The sequence below is a fragment of the Zootoca vivipara genome, chromosome 9, assembly GCF_963506605.1.
Source record: "Zootoca vivipara chromosome 9, rZooViv1.1, whole genome shotgun sequence".
NCBI classification, from domain to species: domain Eukaryota; kingdom Metazoa; phylum Chordata; class Lepidosauria; order Squamata; family Lacertidae; genus Zootoca; species Zootoca vivipara.
In genome coordinates, this window is record NC_083284.1 from 69,508,336 (window position 1) to 69,532,435 (window position 24,100).

The window sequence follows — 24,100 nt, forward strand, 5'->3', positions numbered from 1 at the left end:
AAATCAGGAGTTTTAAGCCAAAACATAATAAAATAAAACTGTGTGTCAAAATTACTTGTTCCACCTGTATGCAGTGCATTCAGTGAACTACCTAGTTCCTTAAGATGTGCATTGAATGAATATATTGGCAAAGGAAAAAGAAAGCTGTTGGATGTGTTTGACCATGGTTTGTATTACGAGAACAAGTGTCAAGCTAGTGTCCTCCTTTCTAGAATAGCTGAAGGGAGGAATCGGATACTCCTGCTTCCATTTTAGATTAACCACAAATTGCAGCGTGATCCAAACCCTTAATTATGGTTAATCTTAACTATGGTTAGTTGAAATAAAGTCAGTTTCATAAACTGAAGTTGGCTTGTTTCAACCAAACATGGGATTAACTACAATTTAGGGTTCAGACAACATGCCAAGCTACAGAGTTAATGACAAATGGACACAGAAGCTTCTATAAACCTTGGTGTTTACACGGGAAGGAGGGGAGCAGCAGCAGTAGTAACAGGCTTTATCTGTGTGTGTGAACCAGTATTTTCCATTTTAAATTACATGATTCCCTAACAAAATTTGACTGATTGACTACTCTTCGACTGAAATCTTATGCCTATTTTCCTGGGAATAAGTCTCATTGACCTCAGTGGCACTTACTTCTAAAGTAGCCATATGTAGGATTGCATTGTTAAATGTCAAAGTGGTTTAAATACAAATCTATGATGGGGTTTCTTCTGCTTTGAATGTTGTCAGTGTGTCTTAATCTCCAGTTGTACATATTTGAAGTCTAGGTTCATTACTAATGGGTAGTTTTAAATTTGCATACAGCACACTGAAAGAATTTAACATGGAATTGGCATATGCAAATTAATATAAAATATGTTAATGAAGTAATTTTATTCATTTTAGTTCTTTGGAATAGATGGCAACTTTCTCCTTTTTTCGAATTATACCTTTAAAGTACAAAATGGGAGTCTAAAAGGGGTCAAGTATTTATATCTGTTTCCAACTAGGGCTGCACCTAATTTTTATATTTGCATTCAATAAATTTTAAGAGATAACTAGACACATAACCATCTTCTCAAATTTCACTGCTGCTTGAAAGCTTTGTTTCCCTGGCTACTGCTTCTCCTCCTGTGCCCTCATAGTTCTCAGTCTCACTTGTCCACACTGCCATTCATTCTAGCGTACTGTGATGACCCACAAAATTTCATTTAGAAATATCCATCATTCTTCACATCAGATTGTGGCCCTGCCAACATACTTATGTGGAGGGATTAAATGGTCATGTATGGGCAAATGAAACCAAAGGCCATGAGCACAAAGAAGAAAGAAAAAGGCACTTTGTCTCTCTCACGCCACAGAAAACTAAGTAAATATTTTCAGCTGAACCCAAATACTTTCCAACTCAATGGACCCATTTTAGCTGGCTTGGAATGAATGAATGAATTACAGTGGCACCTCTGGAACGGAGGTCCATTCTCAACTCGAAACAGTTCTTAACCTGAGGTGTGCTTTTGCTAATAGGGCCTCCTGCTGTCCGCGCCTCTGGTGCACGGCTTCCGCTCGCATCCCGGGGCAAAGTTCGCAACCAGGAGCACCTACTTATGGGTTAAAGGTAAAGGTAAAGGGACCCCTGACCATTAGGTCCAGTCGTGACCGACTCTGGGGTTGCGCGCTCATCTCGCATTATTGGCCGAGGGAGCCGGCGTATAGCTTCCAGGTCATGTGGCCAGCATGACAAAGCCGCTTCTGGCAAACCAGAGCAGCACACGGAAACGCCGTTTACCTTCCCGCTGTAGCGGTTCCTATTTATCTACTTGCATTTTGACGTGCTTTCGAACTGCTAGGTTGGCAGGAGCTGGGACCAAGCAACGGGAGCTCACCCCGTTGCAGGGATTCGAACTGCCGACCTTCTGATCAGCAAGCCCAAGGCTCAGTGGTTTAACCACAGCGCCACCTGGGTCCCTACTTATGGGTTAGCGAAGCTCATAATCCAAAGCGTTCGCAAGGAGGACGGTTCGTAACCAGAGGTATTACTGCACACCATGCAACTCAGGCAGATTAAATAATTCTATAGTCAAGTAAGCAACTCCATTTAAAATAGACTAGACAGGCTGAATATTAGTATCATAACTGCAACAAGTAAACAGAATGGAATTGTCTTAATTTGAATTTCTAAAGCACACAAACATATATTTATTAAATGCTACTAATCAAAGCAGGTAAAAGATTCATGGTTAACATTCGAAACACAAAATCAAAAAAAGGTAGTCAGAAAGCTACTGGAATAAATAATAAAGCAAAGGTTCTTCCTTTGTTTGTGAAGCAGTGGCAGAGGGAATATGGTAGTGCATGAAAGTAATAAAAGCTCTTCATCTTCAGAAGGTTGATATTCCCTTGCACAGAGCAGTTTCAAAAGGTAGATATGTTCCATTTAATAATAATAATAATAATAACAATAACAACAACAATAAACCTTCGCAGTAAGCAAACCACTTTTAATGCAAAATTACAAAACAAAACCCTTCTCAGTGGATAAAATAAAACCAAATTTCAGCAGATAAATACTCACAACAACTGTAGCGAGAAAAGTCCTTCAAATAGGCCTTTGGGAAGTTCTGTGATTTTGTTTCCATAGAGAACACTGTAACAAATAATTCAAAAGGTGATTGATTGGAAGTTGAACAACAATGTACTCATCTAGAATTTCTTTAAAATTGTATTCCCCTTGACAAAAGCACATCAAAGGCTCCAGTGCTGGAATATTGAATTATATTTTAGATAGCATTAGAATACCTGCCAGCTCTTTCAAATCAGTAGATTTTAAATGGCAATGGGTTGCATGCAGTCTGCCTGGTTACACTGGTGCAATATGACTTCCGTTTCCCCCCTTCCCAATGTGCTCTGGAGGGTCCCCCCAACCCTCCCAAACTGATTTTGAGGTTGCACAGGGAGCTAGAGGGGACAGTAAAGGAAGAGGAAGATCTGTTGCATGAACAACGCTACAATAGCTGCCAGCTGTTTAAAATCAGTAGCTTTCAACTGTTCAATTTGATTTGATTTTGATTTAATTTAATAATTTGTATTCCCCTTTTCCAACAGCAAATGTTGAGTTCAAAGCAGTTCATAATAATCACAACAGCATTAAAAAAAACCCAAATACTGCACTCATTATAATATTAAACACAGCAGCATTTAAATAAAGCAAACCACAGCAATAAATTCATCAAAACAATGCCAACCCCATCGTCCAGCCCTGACACTGGGAACTAGCTCCAAGGGCCTTCTGGCGGTTCCTTTATTGTGAGAAGTGAGGTTACAAGGAACCAGGCAGAGGGCCTTCTCGGTAGTGGCGCCCGCCCTGTGGAACGCCCTTCCATCAGATGTCAAGGAAATAAACAACTATCTGGCAGCCCTGCATAGGGATGTTTTTAAAGTTTGATGTTTTGCTGTGGTTTTATAAATTGTTGGAAGCCGCCCAGAATGGCTGGAGCAACCCAGACAGATGGGGATCATATAAGTAATAAATTATTATTATATTATGAATTCAGACTGCAAGCATATTGGTAGCCAGTGAAGATCCTTTCAAACCACTTGTACAGTTCCTGTAGGTTCTTAGCACAGCAGCCTAGCTACAACGCTATGCACTAGCAGCAGCTTCTCCATCATCTTCAAGGGCAGTCCCAGAGAGAGCAGAGTACAATAATCCAGTGGGGAGGTTATCCAACCATGTCTTAACTGTGGCCAGAAACAACTGCAGCTGGCAAGCCAAACAATGGTGCCAAAAGTACACACCTGTTTTCAAGAGGAATGCAATCCTGTTTAGAGTCTAATTCCTGGACACAATAATAATGTTTTCTCCCATCACTGCAATTCGGGGGATTTTGCCATTCTTTTGAAAGACAGTGGTGATACTTACAGTGAATTTAGTGAGCGTAGACCCTGAAATGCATCTGGTGCAGCCTCTGAGATCTGATTGTTGCTCAGATCACTGAAATGAGAAACAAGATTGCTGTCACGTGTTATGATCCGTGAAAGGGACAAACAGCTATTCATTTCAATTCCGTAAGGCGCAGTTAACAAATTTAATCTGAAAACACTTTTTGCGATTAACTTTTAAATGTTTTTTTTATAAAAAAAAACAACACCACAAATTCAGTTCCCATCATCCAGAAATAATGGCTTAAATCAGGGATGGGAACCTGTGGCTCTAACTCTCATCAGCCTTGGCCGGAATCATCAATATTCAACCAGAAATGGTGGAAGTTGTAGTCCAGAAAATCCTGAAAATCCCTCATCCCTCACTTTAATTCTGGCAATAACCTGAAGCTTTAATGCATTTTGCATATTTGGGGAGGGGGCACTGAATATTATGCTGTCATTCCGTTGCCATGCTCTGCTTCAAAAATTATTCTGTTAACGGCAAGCACAATTTATATATTCATGTCAATTTGTATTAATAAATTGGCATAAGAGTCAGTTATTAGCATGACAAAGGAGCTACCTAGAACCAACAATCAAGACACAGCCATATCAACCAATCTGTCAGCTGTCAGACATTTTTAAGCACCCATGCACTGACAGAAGGTATTTTGTATGAACCATGACCTGTTTTTCATCCAAATGTTTTTATGTAAGTTTAAAAATATTCCTCACTTACATTCTTCTAAGTTTTTTATATGGTGAGAAAGCTCCAGGGGGGATGACCTTGATTGAATTTTGTTCCAACCGCCTAGCAAAGAAAAACAACAAAGAATGCTATTGAAGACCCTAAAAATAACACAAGAGGGCAATCTAAAATATGTATAATTTATGTTGGTATCAATGAGAAGGAATGCATTTTCAAAACATAGGTCATATTTTTTTCTACTATAGTGAAAGATAATGCCATGGGAATCAAGGGTCAGCAACTGTTTTCATTTTTTTTAAAAAAAAATTAAGAAACCCACCTTCTATCACTTTGACATGCAGGGTAGTGACAATTTAAATTAAGCACTAATCTAATTTTACATGTGCTGCATATCTGAAATATTTTATGTTATATCCAGTAGAAGGAATCTAAAGAGCTTACAGTTGCTTACCATGGGGATTCAGTTTTTCATAGAAGACTGGAGTAAAAGGTTCAAGCAAGAAGCAAGTTAAACACTCTTTAAAAAGTCATCATTTTCCAACTAACATTTCTTAAATTCCTTATGTGCACTAAACCTATATTTATGAATAATGAAATTTGAAACAAAACAAACTTTTCCTACCAAACAAATAATAGGATTGCAATTTCTTTTTTATGAAATTTGAAACAAAACTAAAACTTTTCCTACCAAACAAATAATAGGATTGCAATTTCTTGCCGGAAGAAATATCAACAACCTCAGATATGCAGATGACACAACCTTGATGGCAGAAAGTGAGGAGGAATTAAAGAACCTTTTAATGAGGATTTTGAATTTTGGTGCTGGAGGAGACTCTTGAGAGTCCCATAGACTGCAAAAAGATCAAACCTATCCATTCTGAAGGAAATCAGCCCCGAGTGCTCACTGGAAGGACAGATCCTGAAGCTGAGGTTCCAATACATGAGGCCACCTCATGAGAAGAGAAGACTCCCTGGAAAAGACCCTGATGTTGGGACAGATGGAGGGCACAAGGAGAAGGGGACGACAGAGGACGAGATGGTTGGACAGTGTTCTTGAAGCTACAAACATGAGTTTGACCAAACTGCAGGAGGCAGTGGAAGACAGAAGTGCCTGGAGTGCTATGGTCCATGGGGCCACGAAGAGTCGGACACGACTAAACGACTAAACAACAACAAGGGCAGAGGAAGTCCCGAAAAGACCGGAGGGGCAATGGTCTATGCTGCTCCGTCTCCCTGCCTAATAGCTGATGTGTAGGGTAGCGCAGCAGCCACTTTCCAGCGCATTCCCCAGCATCCTGCCAGCCCCAGAGCGTCAATGTTGGCTGTGGATAAAAAATTTTTATATGGATTGAAGAGATAGCAGCAGAGAGGGCGTTTAAAGGGTGCTCCCCCACTTTATGTGATTTCACTTATTCACACAGGGGTCTGGAATGTAACTCCTGCGTAAGTGGGGAATCTTTCCATCCAGCTGGCAGTCCCAATGTTCAGATGTCATGAACAAAGCAATGGGAGCAAGCCAAAAGGAGCTCCATTGAGTCTCGGCTGCTGCCCCTCTCACATAGCTGAGAGGAGAAGATTAAGCTTTTGCTTCGGTGGGGCTGAAAAAAAAAAGCTTTTGCTTAATCGCCCAAAATATAGAGATTTATTGATTGAAGAAGGAGACCAATTTAAGTTAAAGACACATGAGGAGTTGAAATGTAAATTAGACGATTGGCTCCAATATCACCAGATAAATGAAGTCTTCAAAATGGATAGATTACTTGGTTTTCAAACAGAGAGGTCAAAGTTGGAAACAGAATTGTTAGAACCTAAGACGAAAATACTTTCCAGAATGTATAAACTGTTGCTTGAGTGGCATACGAAAGATGAACAAACAAAGAATGTCATGATTTTGTGGGCAAAGGATGTTGGTCATAATATTATGATTGAGGATTGGGAAAAATTGTGGCACGAGAATATTAAGTTTACTGCGTGTAGTTTATTAAAGGAAAACTTAATGAAGATGATGTATAGATGGTATCTTACACCAGTAAAATTAGCAAAGATATACCACAACCATGATAATAAATGTTGGAGATGTAAGAAAGAAGTAGGCTCATTTTACCACATGTGGTGGACGTGTCCACTAGTGAATGACTTCTGGAATAAGATTTATAATGAACTCAAGAAAGTGTTGAAAAACACATTTGTTAAGAAACCAGAAGCATTTCTAGTGGACATTGTAGGGAAGGAGATTCCAAAGAAGAACGTATCTTTTTTTATGTATGCTACGACAGCAGCTAGACTTTTGATTGCCAAGAACTGGAAACTACAAACACTACCAACGATCGACGATTGGCAGATGAAGATGATGGAGTTTATGGAATTAGCTGAGATGACCGGAAGAATCCGCAACCAGGGAGAGGAAGCAATGGAAGAAGAATGGAAAGATTTAAAACTGTATTTAAAAAAATATGCTAAAGTAATATATTAGATCAGAAATTAAGTTGTAAATAAACTGTAGAATTTAGGAATATGTGATATGAAAGGAAGAAAATAAGGTTAAGTAAGGTGATTAAAATGATTTAGAATTTGCTAACTATAAATGTGTTAAAGAACCACAGGGAGGGAAACCCGAGGAGGTCCCATTATACCATGTGAATCGATATAAGAATCGTTGTTTTAATGTTTTTATTGTTATTTGTTCTTTTTTCCTTTCTTTTTGTCTTTTTTCCTTTTTTCTTGTTCTATTTCTTTATATATTGTTGTTATTTTTGTGAAAATTCTAATAAAAATATTATTTAAAAAAAGCTTTTGCTTAATCACCTTTTGCCTAGGCTAACAAACTGTGCTTAACATTGACATTGATTTGGTTGAAACAAGCTCAATCTTGGAACAATTGCAAACGAGCAATAGATAACATTGATCACAGTTCCCTGGTTCAGATGAAATGACAAACTGTGTTTAAGCAATAGCTTTCAAACTTTTCCTCCTGGCTGTGCGGGACAAGGTGGGGGTCACTCTGGTTCAGTGAGATGGTGCTAAGCTATGGTTTAGCATAACACCTGAACACAATAACTATCTCCCACACAGGGGTAAGTACACACTGTGGGGCAGAGACAAAGGCATCTAGGTGGCAGCACTCTCCTTCATGGCTGCTCTTTGCCTGATCTTGCTAAGTTAAGATGCCTACAATAGTTTCTCATCCCACACCCAACACTCCTACTTTAAACCCTTTTGAATTTAATTAAGTTAGAATACTTTCCCTGATGCAAAATATCATAGATTCCTAGATGAGATGCAGAATGGTCTAACTGCAAAATTGGAGCCCCACTTTAAGAACAAGGCAAACGTTCTTGTTCAGATGGAATCAATCTATTGAACAACAGAACTGACTGATGGACAGTTCCTAAGGTAACATCTAGCTACATAGCCAAGAATGTCCATCACCAGAGATGAGGGTGCATAATTCTTTGGAAAAGTTGGCTTTAGTTAATGGAGAACTGGTTCTTTCTTGAAAGAGCCTGGATTCTTCTAACAACCAAGGAGTTTATTCCAAAAAAATATTAAGATAATAGTAGAAAAAGGTTTAGATACATTAGAAGCAGTAAACTAGCTAAGAAGACATTGGACCTTTGGGTGACATGGGAGTCAAAAGTGAACTAAATATGGGAAAGGAGATTGCAGATGAGCTGAATTAATTTATCACCTTTCCTCACTGAGGAAGCTGTAGATTGCTGAGCTTGAACTTTCTCAGGAAAGGTGGAAGTTACGAGGCGAGCAATGAGGTCACCAAATTTGCTGATGACACCAAATTATTGAAAAGAACAAAAAGGTGATTGCAAGGACTTCCAAAAGGATCTCTCCAAACTAGGGCAGCGGCCATTCAAATGGAAAATGAAATTCAGTGCAAGCAAGTGCAAAGATGCACGCTGTAGCAAAATGTTCTTTAACTTCATATATACATGTGGTCTGAACTGGTGATGGCTGACTAGAGATCTTGGAGTCAAAGTGTACAGCTGAATAAAAATGTTGACCCAGTGTGCGGTGGCAGATGTGGAAAAAGCAACTTCCGTATTAGGAATCTTTAGAAAAGGGATTGATAAGTGTCATTATCATAAAGCCTTTATGCAAATCTATGATCATAGAATTATAGAGTTGGAAGAGACCACAAGGGCCATCCAGTCCAACCCCCTGCCAAGCAGGACACCTGAACACTGTGAAGTTCAAAGGAAAAGGTTCAGAAAAGGAAACCGAAATGATGGTTGGGTTTTCCTTTATGATGGAAAGTTACAAAATTCTGGGCTTTTTAAGTTTGAAAATTTTGCTCGTATATGAACATGACAGGTGCAGAAAACAATGCATTGTGTAGAGCGAATGGGGTTAGAGAGATGTTTTTCTCCCTCTCAAAATTCTAGAACCATAGGGCATCCAATGAAGATGTAGGTTGGGAGATTCAAAACATTCAAATAGGAAGGACTTGACTCTGTGCAAAGTTAAACTACAGAATTAGCTACAAAATGCAGTGAGGATTATGCAGATTAACTGCGGGTCGGAGTAAATCCAGGGCTGATGCAAGACATGTTGGCACCTGAGGCAAACCACAAAGAGGGTGAGTGAAGATCTACACCAGAAACAAGGGGGTAATGAAGATCTACATTGGGAACAAGTGTGGTTGGAGACCAGCAGAGCCTCATACATGCCAAGAGGCTGGTGGATTCAGCCTCCAAAGACTGCACCACACTGGCGGCAACAGCACAACAGCAGCTGATGCATTCCTTGGAGGCCAGATCTGCTGCCCCTATGGATTCCTCCATCCAAGGCATTTGTATCACCTTGCCTCACGGGTGAGTCGGCCATGATGGCTATATTCCAGAGAATGCTGAAGACCCACAACCTTACCCTGGCTTTTGACACTTGAGATGAATATTTTAGTGACTGCTAGCTGTTTTAGACTGCTGTTAGTGTTGTGTTCTAACGTTGCAACCCATCCTGGGACCTTATGCTGAAGGGTAGGTAATAAATAAATAAAGAACAAAATTGAATAATATGCCTCCGAATACCAGTTGCTAGGGATCATCAGCAGGAAAATGCTATTGTGTTCATCTCCCGCTTTGGGGCTTCGCATAGGCATTTGGAAATCCATGGAAGGAACAGCATGCCAGACTAGAAGTGATCCAGCAGAGATTCTTCTTATACTCTCATGAAATGTTTGTTTTTAATTTTATGAAAGCTGCCTTGAGCTGTGTAACGCTGCATAAAAATGTTTTACATTAAAATATCTTAACAATTGTCTACGCTTATAGGGGGCATTATTATTATTATTACAGTATATATGTGAAATCCTGTTCTGTTTAAAAGGCCCAAGTGTTACAAAATCAAATCAAATGAAAACCAGTGCAAAAGTAAAACCGCGTAATCCAAAGGTAAGAGAAATGTAACTTAAAATAACCAGCAACAGCAATACAAACAATAAACCAGCTAGATAACCCAATGGAAAAGGTTTAACAGACAAGCTTTAACTGGCAAAAAGACAAGGATTTTGTAAGGTGGTCTTTCCTAGGCAGGGAATCCCAAAGAGTTAAATCGCGCTTCCCCAAGTTGATGCCTTCTGGCTGTTGTGGGACTATGACTCTCTTCACCTGCATCAACATGGCCAATGGTCAGAGGTGATTGGAGTTGTAATGGACCACGGAGAGTAGTATGTTGGCTGTTCTGGACACACAAACCAGCCCACTCAGACTTGAGTAAAAGAGCAGAAGCAGTACCTCAAATTCTTAATCCCAAAGCAATATGGTTTGTCAGTAGTAAAACTGACTGTACCAATCTGGTACCAAAGTCAAATGTAACCCAATAAAGTGATTCAGAAAAATTACTGGGTGGAAGGTATTATGCACAACAGAATTTTCAAGTATTCCCCCCCCCCTTCATTGAGAACTTTCCTTTCTCGATAAAATAATATAGCTGCACATCTGTCAAGGCAAGGTACAAAACCCAATAAAACAATGTTTGATCATGCGCTTCAAAGTGAATGTGGATACTACCTAGTTACAGGTATCCACAGCACCTTGCTGCATTGTTATGCACTGAAGAAACAAGGAACGCTGGACTTCCTCTCTTTGGCAACTAACTCTCCCCCACCCTCAAAAAAATATTTAAAACCAAAAATGCTGGATTCATGGGCAGGGGACTCTGTGAGAAAAGTCAGGTTTTTCTTAGCTAATCCCTGGCTAATGGCACACTCTGATTCAGGTTTTAAATACAACAGGAACCTCCACTCCTACACCGGGGAATACAAGACACCCCACTCAAGCAAGCAAGGAAGGAAGGAAGGAAGGAAGGGGGAACCCGTTCTACAAACATGACTCCTGCACATCCCATCCACTTCCATGGGAAAAAACTATGTTGGGCAAATATTCTACCTACACTCAACAGACACCTGCAGTCTCTCTCTCTCTCTCGCAGAGTAACACTGTATTCTGGGGAGAATAGCAATAGCCCACGAACCCTTAAATGAAGGTAATTTCCCAACATGCACAGGGTGAAGGCAATGGAGATCACAGCCACCATTCTTGGGAAACACCAAGTACTCCACTCCTGTTGTTGCTATTGCTGGAAAGAAAAGGGAGTTGGGGGTAGAGCCAGCACCAGAGCCAAGGCAAGGAGCCTGCCATAAAACAGCTGGAGAAACAGATCCAGTACAACTTCCTACATGGTATGGTTACAATACGTTACATATCTGTGACCTACGCTTAAGAATTACCAGTAGATGTTGCCTCTGCTGACCTTGGAAAGACCTAGATACCCCTCCCAGAGGAGGATGTTCCCTTCTCCCAGTGCAATGCAGAGCATAAGTATGTGAATGTTGCACCCAATAGTTGCCATGGATGTTGTCAGAGTGTTTGCCAGTATTTCTATGTCTTGTTTTTACTAGTTGTCCTGCTCTCGCTGAGCTCCTGGGTAAACGGGAGTTGGTTATTGATTTGGGTTTTTTTGTTCTTGTCTTCATCACATATTTGGTGTTTTTATAGGGTAGTTTTATGTTGTGAACCGCCCTGAGATCTGTGGATGGAAGGCAGTATACAGACTTAACAAATAACAACAGCAACATGGGCAAAAACCAGAGCGGTATCCAGAGATGGTGCAGGACAAGGGTTTAAGTGAGCCAAGTTGACGACAAAGGGGTCAGCTGAAAGGCAAAGTCAGAGCAGTCCAAGGTTGGGGTCCATCAGCCATGTGGCAAAAGAGGGCAAAAGCAAGGGGCAGGTCCAGGGAAGTCTATGGGGTCCAGGGAAGTCTATGGGGTCAGCTATGGGGTAGGCAGGAGCTCAGAGAGCAAAGAGACAGCAGGGCTGGTACATATATGTTGTTCTAGTACTTTTCCAGCCCAACACTGGGGTTTTTGAACTGGAACTGCTGTAACCACACCCCAAGCTCAGCTATTTTCTTAGAGAGGGGCGGCTTTCTTCCAAAGAGACCTTTATTCCCAATAAGTTATTGCAGGCTCGCCACCAGATGACCTGGTTTCCCATCTAGCATTTGAAATGACCTCAGGCTTGGGACCTGTTTGCCTCAATGTCAGCAGCCAAACACACCCTGGATGTGGACGCCCTGCTCCAGGGTCTTGTTGCAGGATCTTGGCTGCTCACTTCCTATGGAACCTGACCCTGGGTTTGGCTTAAGGCTGGGGCCTCCTGGTCATTCTCTGATGCAGACTCCAGCTGAGGGGCGACACTAGTATACTCTTGGTTTCTACTGTGCTACTGGAAGTGCAGTCAAACTCAATTACATTGCACTGAAGTAGCTTTGCCTTTTATATTCACAAGAAGAAATCAGACTTCCTTAACACAGAAAACAAATATAAGCAATATAATCACAGGTGGTGATTATATATAGCAATAAAAATGCCACACATCTTAGCATATTTCCCATCTGCTGTTACCGTAAAGGCAAAAAACAGATGTCAGCAAACGAAATTGATTTTAGCAAAGGAAATCACTGTAGCTCCTGAATCTAAAACGTTATGACAGATACTGACACAATTTCTTACTATGCCTAATGACTGTCTTTTGACAAAGGAAGAGATCTCATGTTCTTTGTATGCTTTCCGAAGCCTTCAGGCTATTGTAGAAATCTATACCTCCACTTACACAAATCTACTCCAAAGCATTTGCATCAACTAAATATTGCTTACGATGTTACTTGTAAAATAATATCATGCATTTTCTACTTACATCCTCAAAGTGCAGTTCGTAACTGCTGTTCTATATACTTGCCCCTTGACTGTTAAACAAGCCTGTCTGACAGTCTACTCAATATCTATGTTAGTGAACCTTTAAACATTGTCCTACAGCTTGACTAGTATTTAATATCTACACAAATTGTTCCATCAAGCAGTACCTCAAGGGACTGGTTGTTAATGACAAAAATGCCTCCAGTTGCATTTTATCAGCAAAAGCGATGAACACTGTCATCATGGAGTAACTCAACAATAAATCATCTGCATTCAGAAGAAAGTTTTGCTGTATCCTGGAAGGTGCAGCTCATTTTCTGCCGTGTAGGCAGTGGATTTCTGTGATGTCTTTCACTACTTGCTTTTGGATAACATGTGTCAGAAACCATAAAGAAAGGGCAGGCTGCACCCAGAAGTGACTGAACTGAACTGAGAAACCATTTAGAAATCAATGAGGAAAAAGGGTGGCATAGGAAAATTTAGTAAGGGAACACCTTAGGAAGAAATGAAGGCCATTCTCTGTTGCCACTGACCATAGTAAAACTTCTAAGCAGTTTACAAGAAGTATTAAAATTATAAATAAAAACAATTAACAACTATCAAAAACATTTAAAGGTAATGAAGATTAACAGTAAACCAAATCAAAACACCTCAACATATACGTGTCTAGATAGGCTCACCTAAACAAATGAGTTTTAAACAGGCACTAAAAAGTGTTTGCTAAAGTCGCTTGCCTGATGTCAATAAGCAGGGAGTTCCAAAGTTTAAGTGTTGCCTACACTACATCAGCACCCTCTCTTGGGCAGCTGACGAAAAAGACAACATTCAAAATACAATATATATATATATATATATATATATATATATATATATATATATATAGTAATTAAAATAAACAATAAGAAATAAGAAAAACCATAAGTAGTTCACAGCTCAGATTAAAACCACACTAAGCCACAACTGCCCAAGATTAGTTCAAAGCATAATGAAAAATTATGGGTGAAGGAAAAAAACATCACCTGGCACCAGAAAGACCACAAGAGAAGGCCTCAGGCTTTCCCATTGCCAGAATACTTCATTCAAAGTAGCCCTTACTTTGGAAACCCCCTCATCTATTTGGTGGGTAGGCTGAGAAGAAAGGTCCCCAAGGAAGATCTGGATAGGAATTTGTTGGGAATAGCATAAGCTAACCTGGTCCCAAGGGATTTAAGGCTGTAAAATGCACACTTTAAATTGGGCCAAAAACCAGAAGATCAAACCTATCCATTCTTAAGGAAATCAGCCCTGAGTGCTCACTGGAAGGACAGATCCTGAAGCTGAGGCTCCAATACTTTAGCCACCTCATGAGAAGAGAAGAATCTCTAGAAAAGATCCTGAGGGCACAAGGAGAAGGGGACGACAGAGGACGAGATGGTTGGACAGTGTTCTCGAAGCCACCAACATGAGTCTGACCAAACTGCAGGAGGCAGTGGAAGACAGGAGTGCCTGGCGTGCTCTGGTCCATGGGTCACAAAGAGTCCGACACGACTAAACAACAACATAGTCAACTGTTTTATGGCTGGGGCCATAAGGACAAAGGTTTCCAAGCATTCATTTTCAGCACATAATTCTGAGCTTACGGAGCACCCAAGGTGGCTGGCGTCAGACGGGAAAAAGCTTCTAAATATTTCACATATATTTATTTAAAATCATAGCCCTTCTCATGATTTCTGGGTGGACTGAAAGTCAAAAACATTCACACAAACATATCCATTTGAATCCATTTTTTTAAATAAAAAATGTAGTCTGTGCTGCTATATTTAGCCCACAAAAACTAATTCAAAATTATGTGAAATATCCATTCAGCAAATGATGCTATTATGAAGTTATATTTCAGTAAGCCCCATTTTAGCACAGTACGAGCTTGTGATAAACAATTAAAAAGCAAAACAAGAAACGAATTAAATTAGTAAAAGTAAGAGAGGAAATCATGTTACATACATTTCTGTGATGGTTTCTGGCAGATTAGTTGGGATTTCCAAAAGGCCCTTCCCTCGGCAGTCCACAATGTTGTTACTACAGGTACATGCAGAAGGACAGTGCAAGACGCTGCAGGAGGGAGCCATAAAAGACTGATGACCTGGAAACAGTAACAGATTGCTACTTCTAAAACTGCAAGAATGCTATTAATGAAACACCCTCACTACACAAGGCAGCGAAAAGCAACGCTTTTTCAAACCCTCCCCCAATCTGCTCCAGAATACAGATTCCAAAACTGCCTTAAAACGAAATATGTGGAAGTAGATGTTGGAAAACTTTCACATATTGTATGGCGGAAACTCAAGGGTGTACCCACATTCCCATTGCCCGGTGCCTAGAAAGCAGACTGAAGTGCCAACTTGAAGGAAATATTGGGGGTTCCCAGGTAAGCCCCTCCCTGCACAACCATTTGAATGGCAATACGCATCAACCTGGGGGGGGGGAGAGCCATCAAATATTTTATTTGAGGGGCCAAAGGGACCTCAGCTGCTAGGAACTACCGTATTTTTCGCTCCATAAGACGCACCTGACCGTAAGAGGCACTTAGTTAAGCCCTGTTTTTTGGGGGATCAGCTCACAGTTGTGCAGCTTCTTTTGCAAAGAGGACAAGCCCCATTTTTAAAGGATCAGCTCAAAGTTGTTTACTTTGCAAAGGGAAAAAATCCTGTTCAACTCACAGTTTTGCAGCTTCTGATAATCTAATCAGCCAGATAATCCAATCAGCCAGCCACATGTTGCTGGGGAAACAAACAGCCTCCCTCTGCAGAACATTCAACAATGGAGGCCTGGGCAAGGGGGCTGGCTGGAAGGGAACTAGTCCCTTATATCCCTCCCCGATCTCTTGCAATCAGCTGCTGAGCGGCTTCCTCTTTCCCTCTTGTTAGCCTTTAGCTCTCTCTTTTTTTTAAAGCATGATCTGCTTTTCGCCCCTGGGCAATTCGGCTCCAGGGACCACGCATTCGCCCCATAAGACGCACAGACATTTATAGAGTGAAAAATACGGTAGCTCCCATGCTAGAGAGGATGGGTCTCAGCAGCTTTCCACTTGCCCTTCTCCTTTCACAGGGGAAACCTGCTCTAAATCGCCATCCACAGAAAACCCAATTGCCATTTGCTCCGACTGAGCACTAAAGAGCAGTTTTCCCCTGGAGGAAAAGCAGCAGGATGAGAGGAAATGTGGATAAGCCCAGAGATTCCACCATATCAACGACTTCAGTAATAACATATAGCTTTCATAGGGAACCTCCTTCAGCCTTTTATGCTGACCAAATAATTTATAATTGCCAATGTGCAGTCTTTAACTTACCAACACTGATTAACACATATGTATATATTTGGCAGTCAGTTCATTCTTCAGTAGCGCAAACAAGCAAAAATAAGTAAATAATTTGCTCCCTTGATTTAAAGCATTTACTGCTTGGTGAACGGCAGGGGTGACTTCTGTGGACTTTAGTCTGAATGGACCCTCTGAGGTTGTTGGGTTTTTTTTTACTTTTTGCGTTTGGGGTTATTGGGCAAAAAAGCTTTTGGCATCACAGAATCACAGCAGGGGACTAACAGCAGTAAATGAAGTATTAAAAAAAAGTAAAGACATATCACAGCAAATGATGGCAGCAGTTAGTAAAAAAAATAAAAAACAGAGGGCACAGAAAAGCTTTTAGCACAATTGTGTCACAGTGGGAGACCCACATGAGTAGTATTTTTAAAGACTTTTTTTTAATGGGTGGAAATCTCTTGGGGACCAATTCAGGTGAGCTACTCCTCCTTCACAGAACGAAGATGACCACCTGTTGCCACTTTCAAGAATACTGAATTATCTCATTCTTTTTAAATACTACTTGAGAAAATTTCACTGCTGAAAACCCCTCTTTTCAGTGAGTAAAAGAGAAAATGGGCAGGTAAAGTACAACCACTGTATACACATTTATAGAGGAAACGTGATGAAGCAATGCTGACTAATGATTTAATCTGCCATTAAAAGATTGGTTTTATTTAAATGAACTTGCCTTCTTCCTCATCTAGGGGGTATGAACGGAGGAAAAATAGAGACAAATGTTAGTGGTATATCATTAGTTATTTTAATATGTCATTACAAGCAATCGAAAAAGCCACAGACATGGTAAAATGCACAGAATGAATTCCGTTTTCCAAACCCTTGGGTTTTCAATTCAAAACAGGTTTTAAGGCTGTAAAAAATGAAAGAGCATGAACGAGAAGTACACTTCAAATATGATACTTATTTTATGTTAAAAACCCATCTGGATTTAATATCCTGGGCCCACACTTTTCACCCACCCTCATAGCTATGACACTAAATGTGTAACCTGAGACAGGTTGAATCTAATCATAGCAAAGGTGAAGTTATTTCGTGAGTGATTCCCATAGGGCTCGGAAGAAGCCGGCTTCAACCCATCCCACACCTATGCACATGCAGGGTGCAACTGCTTGATAGGGGAAACATTTAGCCTTTTTCTACCTCCAATAACTTGAGGGACGCGGGTGGCGCTGTGGTCTAAACCACTGAGCCTTGGGCTTGCTGATCAAAAGGTCAGAGGTTTGAATCCCTGCGACGGGGTGAGCTCTCGTTGTTCGGTCCCAGCTCCTGCCAACCTAGCAGTTCGTAAGCACACCCAAAAGTGCAAGTAGATGAATAGGTGTTGGTGTTCCGTTGCGCCAGATGCGGCTTAGTCATGCTGGCCACATGACCCGGAAAAACTGTCTGTGGACAGACAAACGCCAGCTCCCTCGGCCTGTAAAGCAAGATGAGCGCCATAACCCCAGAGTCGTTTGTGACTGGACTTAACTGACAGGGGTCCCTTTACCTTTTACCCCCAGTAAAGGAAAAAAGGTAAAGGACCCCTGGACAGTTAAGTCCAGTCAAAGGCGACTATAGGGTTGTGCCACTCATCTTCTTTTCAGGCCAAGGGAGCTGGCATTTGCCCACAGACAGCTTTCCAGGTCATGTGGCCACCATGAATAAGCCACTTCTGGTGCAACGGAACACCATATAGGGAACGGAAACACCGTTTACCTTCCTGCTACAGCGGTACCTATTTATCTACATGCACTGGCACTATTTCAAACTGCTAGGTTGGCAGAAGCTGGGACAGAGCAACAGGAGCTCACCCCGTTGTGTGGATTCGAACCACCGACCTTCCAATCAGCAAGTCCAAGAGGCTCAGTGCTTTATACCACAGTGCCACCCGCGTCCCCCTACCTCTAGTATCCCCAGCTAGCCCTCCCTCTTTTCCAGTACAAGGTGATCATGGTTCTGGAGAGTGTGACATCTGCTTCAGGCATATGGGGATGACTAGATGAGGATACAGTTGGTACATGCATGCCTCCCAGGCTCCCACCTTTGAGCTGCACTGCCTGCATCTATATAGCTAAGGGGAGGGGTTGAGACAGATGCAGCCTGGCTATAAGTAGATTGAACATACTATGTTTTGTGCACTGTTAGTGAAGCTTGTGTTACCCCTGCCTTCTTTCGGGCTGCTTTGCCATGCATGACACATTAAGGTACTTTTGTAATAACATTGAGAGTCTTACCACTGCAGACGTATTCCCGTTTTTGAACCTCAGCTACATTGTGACCCCTCAAGTGTGAGGGGCCCATGCACTGAGTGTATAGTCCAACCCGAGGTCGCTGGCGTAGCCAATCGGAGAGCCAGGCTAGATGGCAATCACAGTAAAGGTTGTTGGAGTGTAGTCGGCTGGATGAAACACAGCAAAATAAAACCAAAAAGTACATAAAGGCAATATAGTCTGGTAAGTACAAAGCAAACAATGAAACATGATTAAAGTCTACAGTTGCAACGTTACACGCTTAGTCTAGGAGACCTGTTTATGGTGCATTCATGCCGATCTCCCCCCCACAAGTTTCCAGAGAGGTTATAATGTGTTAACTGCTTGCTGAGCATTCACTTCTGATTGGCTTATTTATATGAGGTTATTAGGGGCTGCTGCCCCTGCTTGAGTTGCTCAGTAACCACACCTGCTACCAAACTCCCACTCCTCCACAGCTCCTTCAATGCCCCCATCCCCACCTATGCACCATTCCTACTTTGCTGCCAATCTTCATCCCCCAGTTTTTGCCCCAAGCTGCCCCTTTCTCCACAGTTGCTAAAAACTCTCCCTGCCCCATCTTCTCATGATTATGACATCATTAATCTATTGTCCCCACTACTACTAATAAGAAGGACGCGGGTGGTGCTGTGGTCTAAACCACGGAGTCTAGGGCTTGCCAATCGGAAGGTCCGAATTCCCGCGACGGGGTGAGCTCCCATTGCTCGGTCCCTGCTCCTGCCAACCTAGAAGTTCGAAAGCACGTCAAAGTGCAAGTAGATAAATAGGTACCACTCTGGCAGGAAAGTAAATGGCATTTCCATGTGCTGCTCTGGTTCGCCAGAAGCAGCTTAGTCATGCTGGCCACATGACCCGGAAGCTGTACGCCGGCTCCCTCGGCTAGTAAAGCGATGAGCACCGCAACCCCAGAGTCGTCCGCAACTAGACCCAACAGTCAGGGGTCACTTTACCCTTTACCTTTACTACTAATAAGACCGTTGCTCTTGAGCTGACATTTAACTCTCTTTCCTCGCTCCCTTGACAGTGGCTACATACATAGCTCAGTTGATAAGAGCATGGGACTCTTAACCTCAGGGTCACTGAGTTCAGGTCCCATGTTGGGCAAAGGATTCCTAAAGAGAGTTGGATTAGATGCCCCTCGTGGTCCATTCCAACTTGACAATGATAGGTCTGCTGTCACCTTTGAGGCCTTGCTCTTTACCACTCTGGGGGAATGAAAGATGGGAACTCTGTACGGGGTTCTCACTGCCTCTCATGCCTTTCTTGACAGATGTCAACATTTCTGTGCCTGCAAAATCTGACTGAGACACAGTAAGCCTCCCACCAGATGTCAAAGAGAAAAACATCTGCCAGACTTTTGGAAGACACCTGAAGGCAGCCCTGCTTAGGGAAGCTTTTAATGTTTAACAGACCATTGTATTTTAATATTTTGTTGGAAGCCACCCAGAGTGGCTGGGGAATAAATAATAAGTTGTTGTTGTTGTTGTTGTTGTTGTTGTTGTTGTTGTTGTTAAGAATGTTGTAGCCTTTAGGTCTGTGGAAGATTGGAGGGAGGCACTGAGAAACTTTTCTCTATGGATCCTAGGAATATGTGGGTAGCTTGTGGGTAGGAGAAGTGTGGGTAAATGGCATCCAAGTTTATTAGACTGAGAAATGTAGATACCCTGGAGCAAGAATAATGTGATGTATATATCTGGGGTGTTCCTTATATTACCAGAACACCAACAAATATCCCCACTACCTCCCTCTCTAGCAGATCCGTCTCCCTGTAGCTCAGAGCAATCATTTTATACTGATCTCAAACCTTGGGTCTTTCCTGTACTGTAAGACTACCTATTGATTAGGGAACTGATGTTCCATGCTAAAACCTGAGATTTGAGAACCATCTCTAATGAACATTTTGAGGTATTATTAGCCACCAGCATAACTACTTGCAGAAATCCTTTCATTAGCACATTTTCTGCTGAATCGTCTCTTCCATCTCTTTTGGTTTAATTACAGTAGAGGGGATTAGGTGCACTGACACCTAGAGGCCCATGCTTAAAACAATGCTTAATATTAAGATACCAAACCCTTAAGTGTTTTCATCTTGGCATGTTGGCTATATTTAGGGAAATGAAGTATTGGATTGTGAAGTTGATCATAGCAGCAGTGCAGTTCATTAAAGGCTGGAGGGAGTAAAAGGAGCCAGGGAAGGATTTGAGCATTTCAGCTGTGGGTGAAAAGATGTTGCTTTGATAGCAGGGTTAAGATTGATAGCATAAGGTTAAGGTTGTCTGGTAAAAAAAAAAAAGAGGACGGGGCTCTTGAACTGTTAAGAGTTGTTTGTTTGTTTATTTATTCCTAGGGTTGGTGACTGGGTGTGGCAACCAGGACCATATAACACTGGTCTTAAAGGATCTACACTGGCTCCCAGTACGTTTCTGAGCACAATTTAAAGTGTTGGTGCTGGCGTTTAAGGACCTAAACAGCTTTTGCCCTGCATACCTAAAGGAGCATCTCTACCCCCATCATTCAGCCTGGACGGTGAGATCCGGCTCCAAGGGCCATCTGGCAGTTCTTCTCATATGTTACAATTGAATGTGGCATTGTATTTTTAGTAGTGGTGTTTTGCCCGTTTTATTTTTCTACTTTCATATTTATTTTTATTTGCTATACCCATCATTTTTATTGTATTACGAAGGAGGAGGAAGAGGAGGTTACAGGAAACCAGGCAGAGTGCCTTGTAGTCAAGCCCACCCTGTGGAATGCCCTCCCATCAGATGTCAAGTAAATAAACAACCATCTGTCTTTTAAAAGACACCTGAAGGCAGCCCTGCTTAGGGAAGTTTTTACTCTTTGATGTCTTACTGTGTTTTAATGGGACTGCGCTGGTCGCAGTCGAAGCACTTGCGGTTGGGTGGGAGCACTGGGAGGCTGCTCATCTCCCATGGCTTCGAAGGTGGCAGCAGCCGGGTGTGTGTTCGCGCGGAGGTATAGAGGCTGCTCCCCGGGCTCTCTCACGCTGCCCGGGGAATGAGGAGGGAGGCCGGGACCCGTTCTGCTCTGAGACGCTCGTGAGGGAAGCGTGAGGGGGACGAGGCTTGGGCCTGCGCCTCTGGCGCGCACTACCCCAACTCACGGACCAAGGGAAGGGAGGGGGGAAAGGGAAGGAGCGGGAGAGGAGCGGCGTCAGCTCTCGCCGAGGAGGCCGGGGCGGCTGAATGACGAGCCGAAGAGGAACCTACGCAGCACCTTTTCTCTGTCGGGGGGGGGGGGGAGACGCGATCACAAACATACAGAGAGAGACAGACGTGCACACAGGGGGAGAGAGAGAAAAAGACGCATGGGGAGAGAAAGAGACAGAGAGAGATACGTGCACACACACACACACAGAAAGAGAGACGGACACGCACACACAGAGAGAGTGCGGTGCTGCTTCGCACTTTGTCAGCGCTGCAGCCGCCGCCGCTTCCGAGCGCCAACCCGACCTGGCAGGTCCTGCTGGCTTGTGCCCTCGGTGCTCCGTGCGGTACTGCTGCACGCTTTATCGGCGCTGCTGCAGCAGCAGCCGCTTCCGGGCACTGACCGAACCCGGCAGGCTTCCTCCTCCTGTTGCGGCCAGCGTCGCGGAATTATGGCTTATTTTCGGGTATGTCTTACATTTCTCAAATGATTAAAAACCCTGCCATGCCTTACTTTATGACTACGTATTAAAAAAGGGGAAACACGGTACTACAACCCTGAGGAGGCAAAAGCTTCTCAAATTCTGGGCCACGCTTTGTGCAGCTTGTTTTTCCATATAGGGAAGAGAACGTTTCATCACATGCTTGAACTGTGGTGCCACGAGGAAGATAAACATCTGGGGCTCAGTCCTGATTTAAATGCATATGAGAATGAGCTTCATGCAGTTTTACTTATCTACTGTTGATAACATATCAAACACTGGTGTGTGTGTGTGTTTTTAAAAAATCAGCACTAATTAGAATTTGTTCAATTATTTTTCTTAATAGCCTTATGCATATTTTACATGTAAGATCAATCCTTAAATATGGGATTCTCGAAGCAACTGCTGCCACAACCTTAATTATTGCACTATTGGAACATGTATTATATATATATATATATATATATATATATATATATATATATATATATCTGGGAGAGCCATTCTAATTGAATTAGGCCTCCTAGCATTACAGCAATAAAACCTTAAAGATTTCACATTTATCATATCTGACAGCCAATCACAGATTCTACTGTGGTCTTAAGTGAAACCTGACCAGTTCCTCAAAACACCTCTCAGGTTTTGTTCCAGAGAAGCTATTTTTAAATACGTTTTGACTATTTAAAATTTCAATCTAGCACACCTTCAAATGTTTTCTTCACACTGATGTGCAAGTCACAAGGAAACAGATGAAGAAGTTGTGCTCTCTGAAAATTCTATTGGTCTGAGAGTCTTAAATAGTTATACGTTAGTCAATAATCAGCCTTTTCAAAACACAAGACGGATATGACACATATGGGTCCAAAAAATTAAAAGCAAGTTTTGAGGCATGGTCATGCCCTGCATTTCTGATCTTTTATGGGGTGTGATCTGACATCCACCTGCTCAACTTTCAAATATTATCAAGCCTTTCTTGAAAGCACATTTTGCTGCAATTGCCCTCTTATTTACAAACTGCACCAGTCTGTATACAACCCTACACTACAGCAAAGGCGCAAAGGCTTGTTTGCACAAAGGGAAGTATTCAGGCAAGTGAGTCACACCTTCAGGGTAGTACTAAATGGTCAAACCTCTAAAATATAGTTCCTAACACTGGTTATTGCGAAAAACTATTCATAGGAATTACATTTTATCACATTTTAAGTAAAACATGTTAACTACTTACAAGGTTCTGAGTTTAGGCATATGGTTGAAACTTGCCACTGAGAGTCGTGTGATGTTGTTATTGTTGAGAGTGCTGTAAAACATTAAGGACAGGTACACATTTTTTCACATGACACAACAGTTCTATGAATATTTGAAGAAACATCTGAAACAGACTGACTTGACCCTAGAGGTGCACTCCACTGTCTCTTGAGACGAGGTGGATGGCAGCAAATATATGCTTAAAAAATATAGTGGTGGTCAGAAGTCTCACTGCTGCATTTTGAACTGACTATTGTTTCCAGCATGGGGACCCAGATGGCGCTGTGGGTTAAACCACTGAGCCTAGGGCTTGCTGATCAGAAGGTTGGTGGTTCGAATCCCTGTGACGGGGTGAGCTCCCGTTGCTCGGTCCCAGCTCCTGCCAACCTAGCAGTTCGAAAGCACCTCAAAATGCAAGTAGATAAATAGGAACCGCTACAGCGGGAAGGTAAACGGTGTTTCCGTGTGCCACTCTGGTTCGCCAGAAGTGGCTTTGTCATGCTGGCCACATGACCTGGAAGCTATACGCCGGCTCCCTCGGCCAATAATGCGAGATGAGCGCACAACCCCAGAATCGGTCACGACTGGACCTAATGGTCAGGGGTCCCTTTACCTTTACTGTTTCCAGCAGTCTTCAAAGGCAGCCTTGCATATATTACAGTAGTTCAATCAAGGTACAGTATACTAAGACATTAGCCACCACTGTCAAGTCTCTAATTTTCTTAAACTTTAATGGAAGTTAAATTATATTTTTGACATTCAACACTAAGTACATCTC

General features: G+C 42.1%; 1 protein-coding gene across 4 annotated transcripts in view; it reads right to left on the reverse strand.

The window, feature by feature from the left end:
• The window catches only part of SLIT2 (slit guidance ligand 2), a 211,925-nt gene that overhangs the window by 54,487 nt on the left and 133,338 nt on the right, over positions 1 to 24,100 (reverse strand). For all 4 annotated transcript variants that reach the window (XM_060278968.1, XM_060278967.1, XM_060278970.1 and 1 more), the window contains exons 7-12: positions 23,303 to 23,374; positions 18,396 to 18,559; positions 14,808 to 14,946; positions 4,646 to 4,717; positions 3,905 to 3,976; positions 2,558 to 2,629 (exon numbers count right to left, since the gene is read on the reverse strand). In XM_060278968.1, the coding sequence (XP_060134951.1) occupies positions 2,558 to 2,629; positions 3,905 to 3,976; positions 4,646 to 4,717; positions 14,808 to 14,946; positions 18,396 to 18,559; positions 23,303 to 23,374 (591 nt within the window). The remainder of the gene's footprint in view (positions 1 to 2,557; positions 2,630 to 3,904; positions 3,977 to 4,645; positions 4,718 to 14,807; positions 14,947 to 18,395; positions 18,560 to 23,302; positions 23,375 to 24,100) is intronic.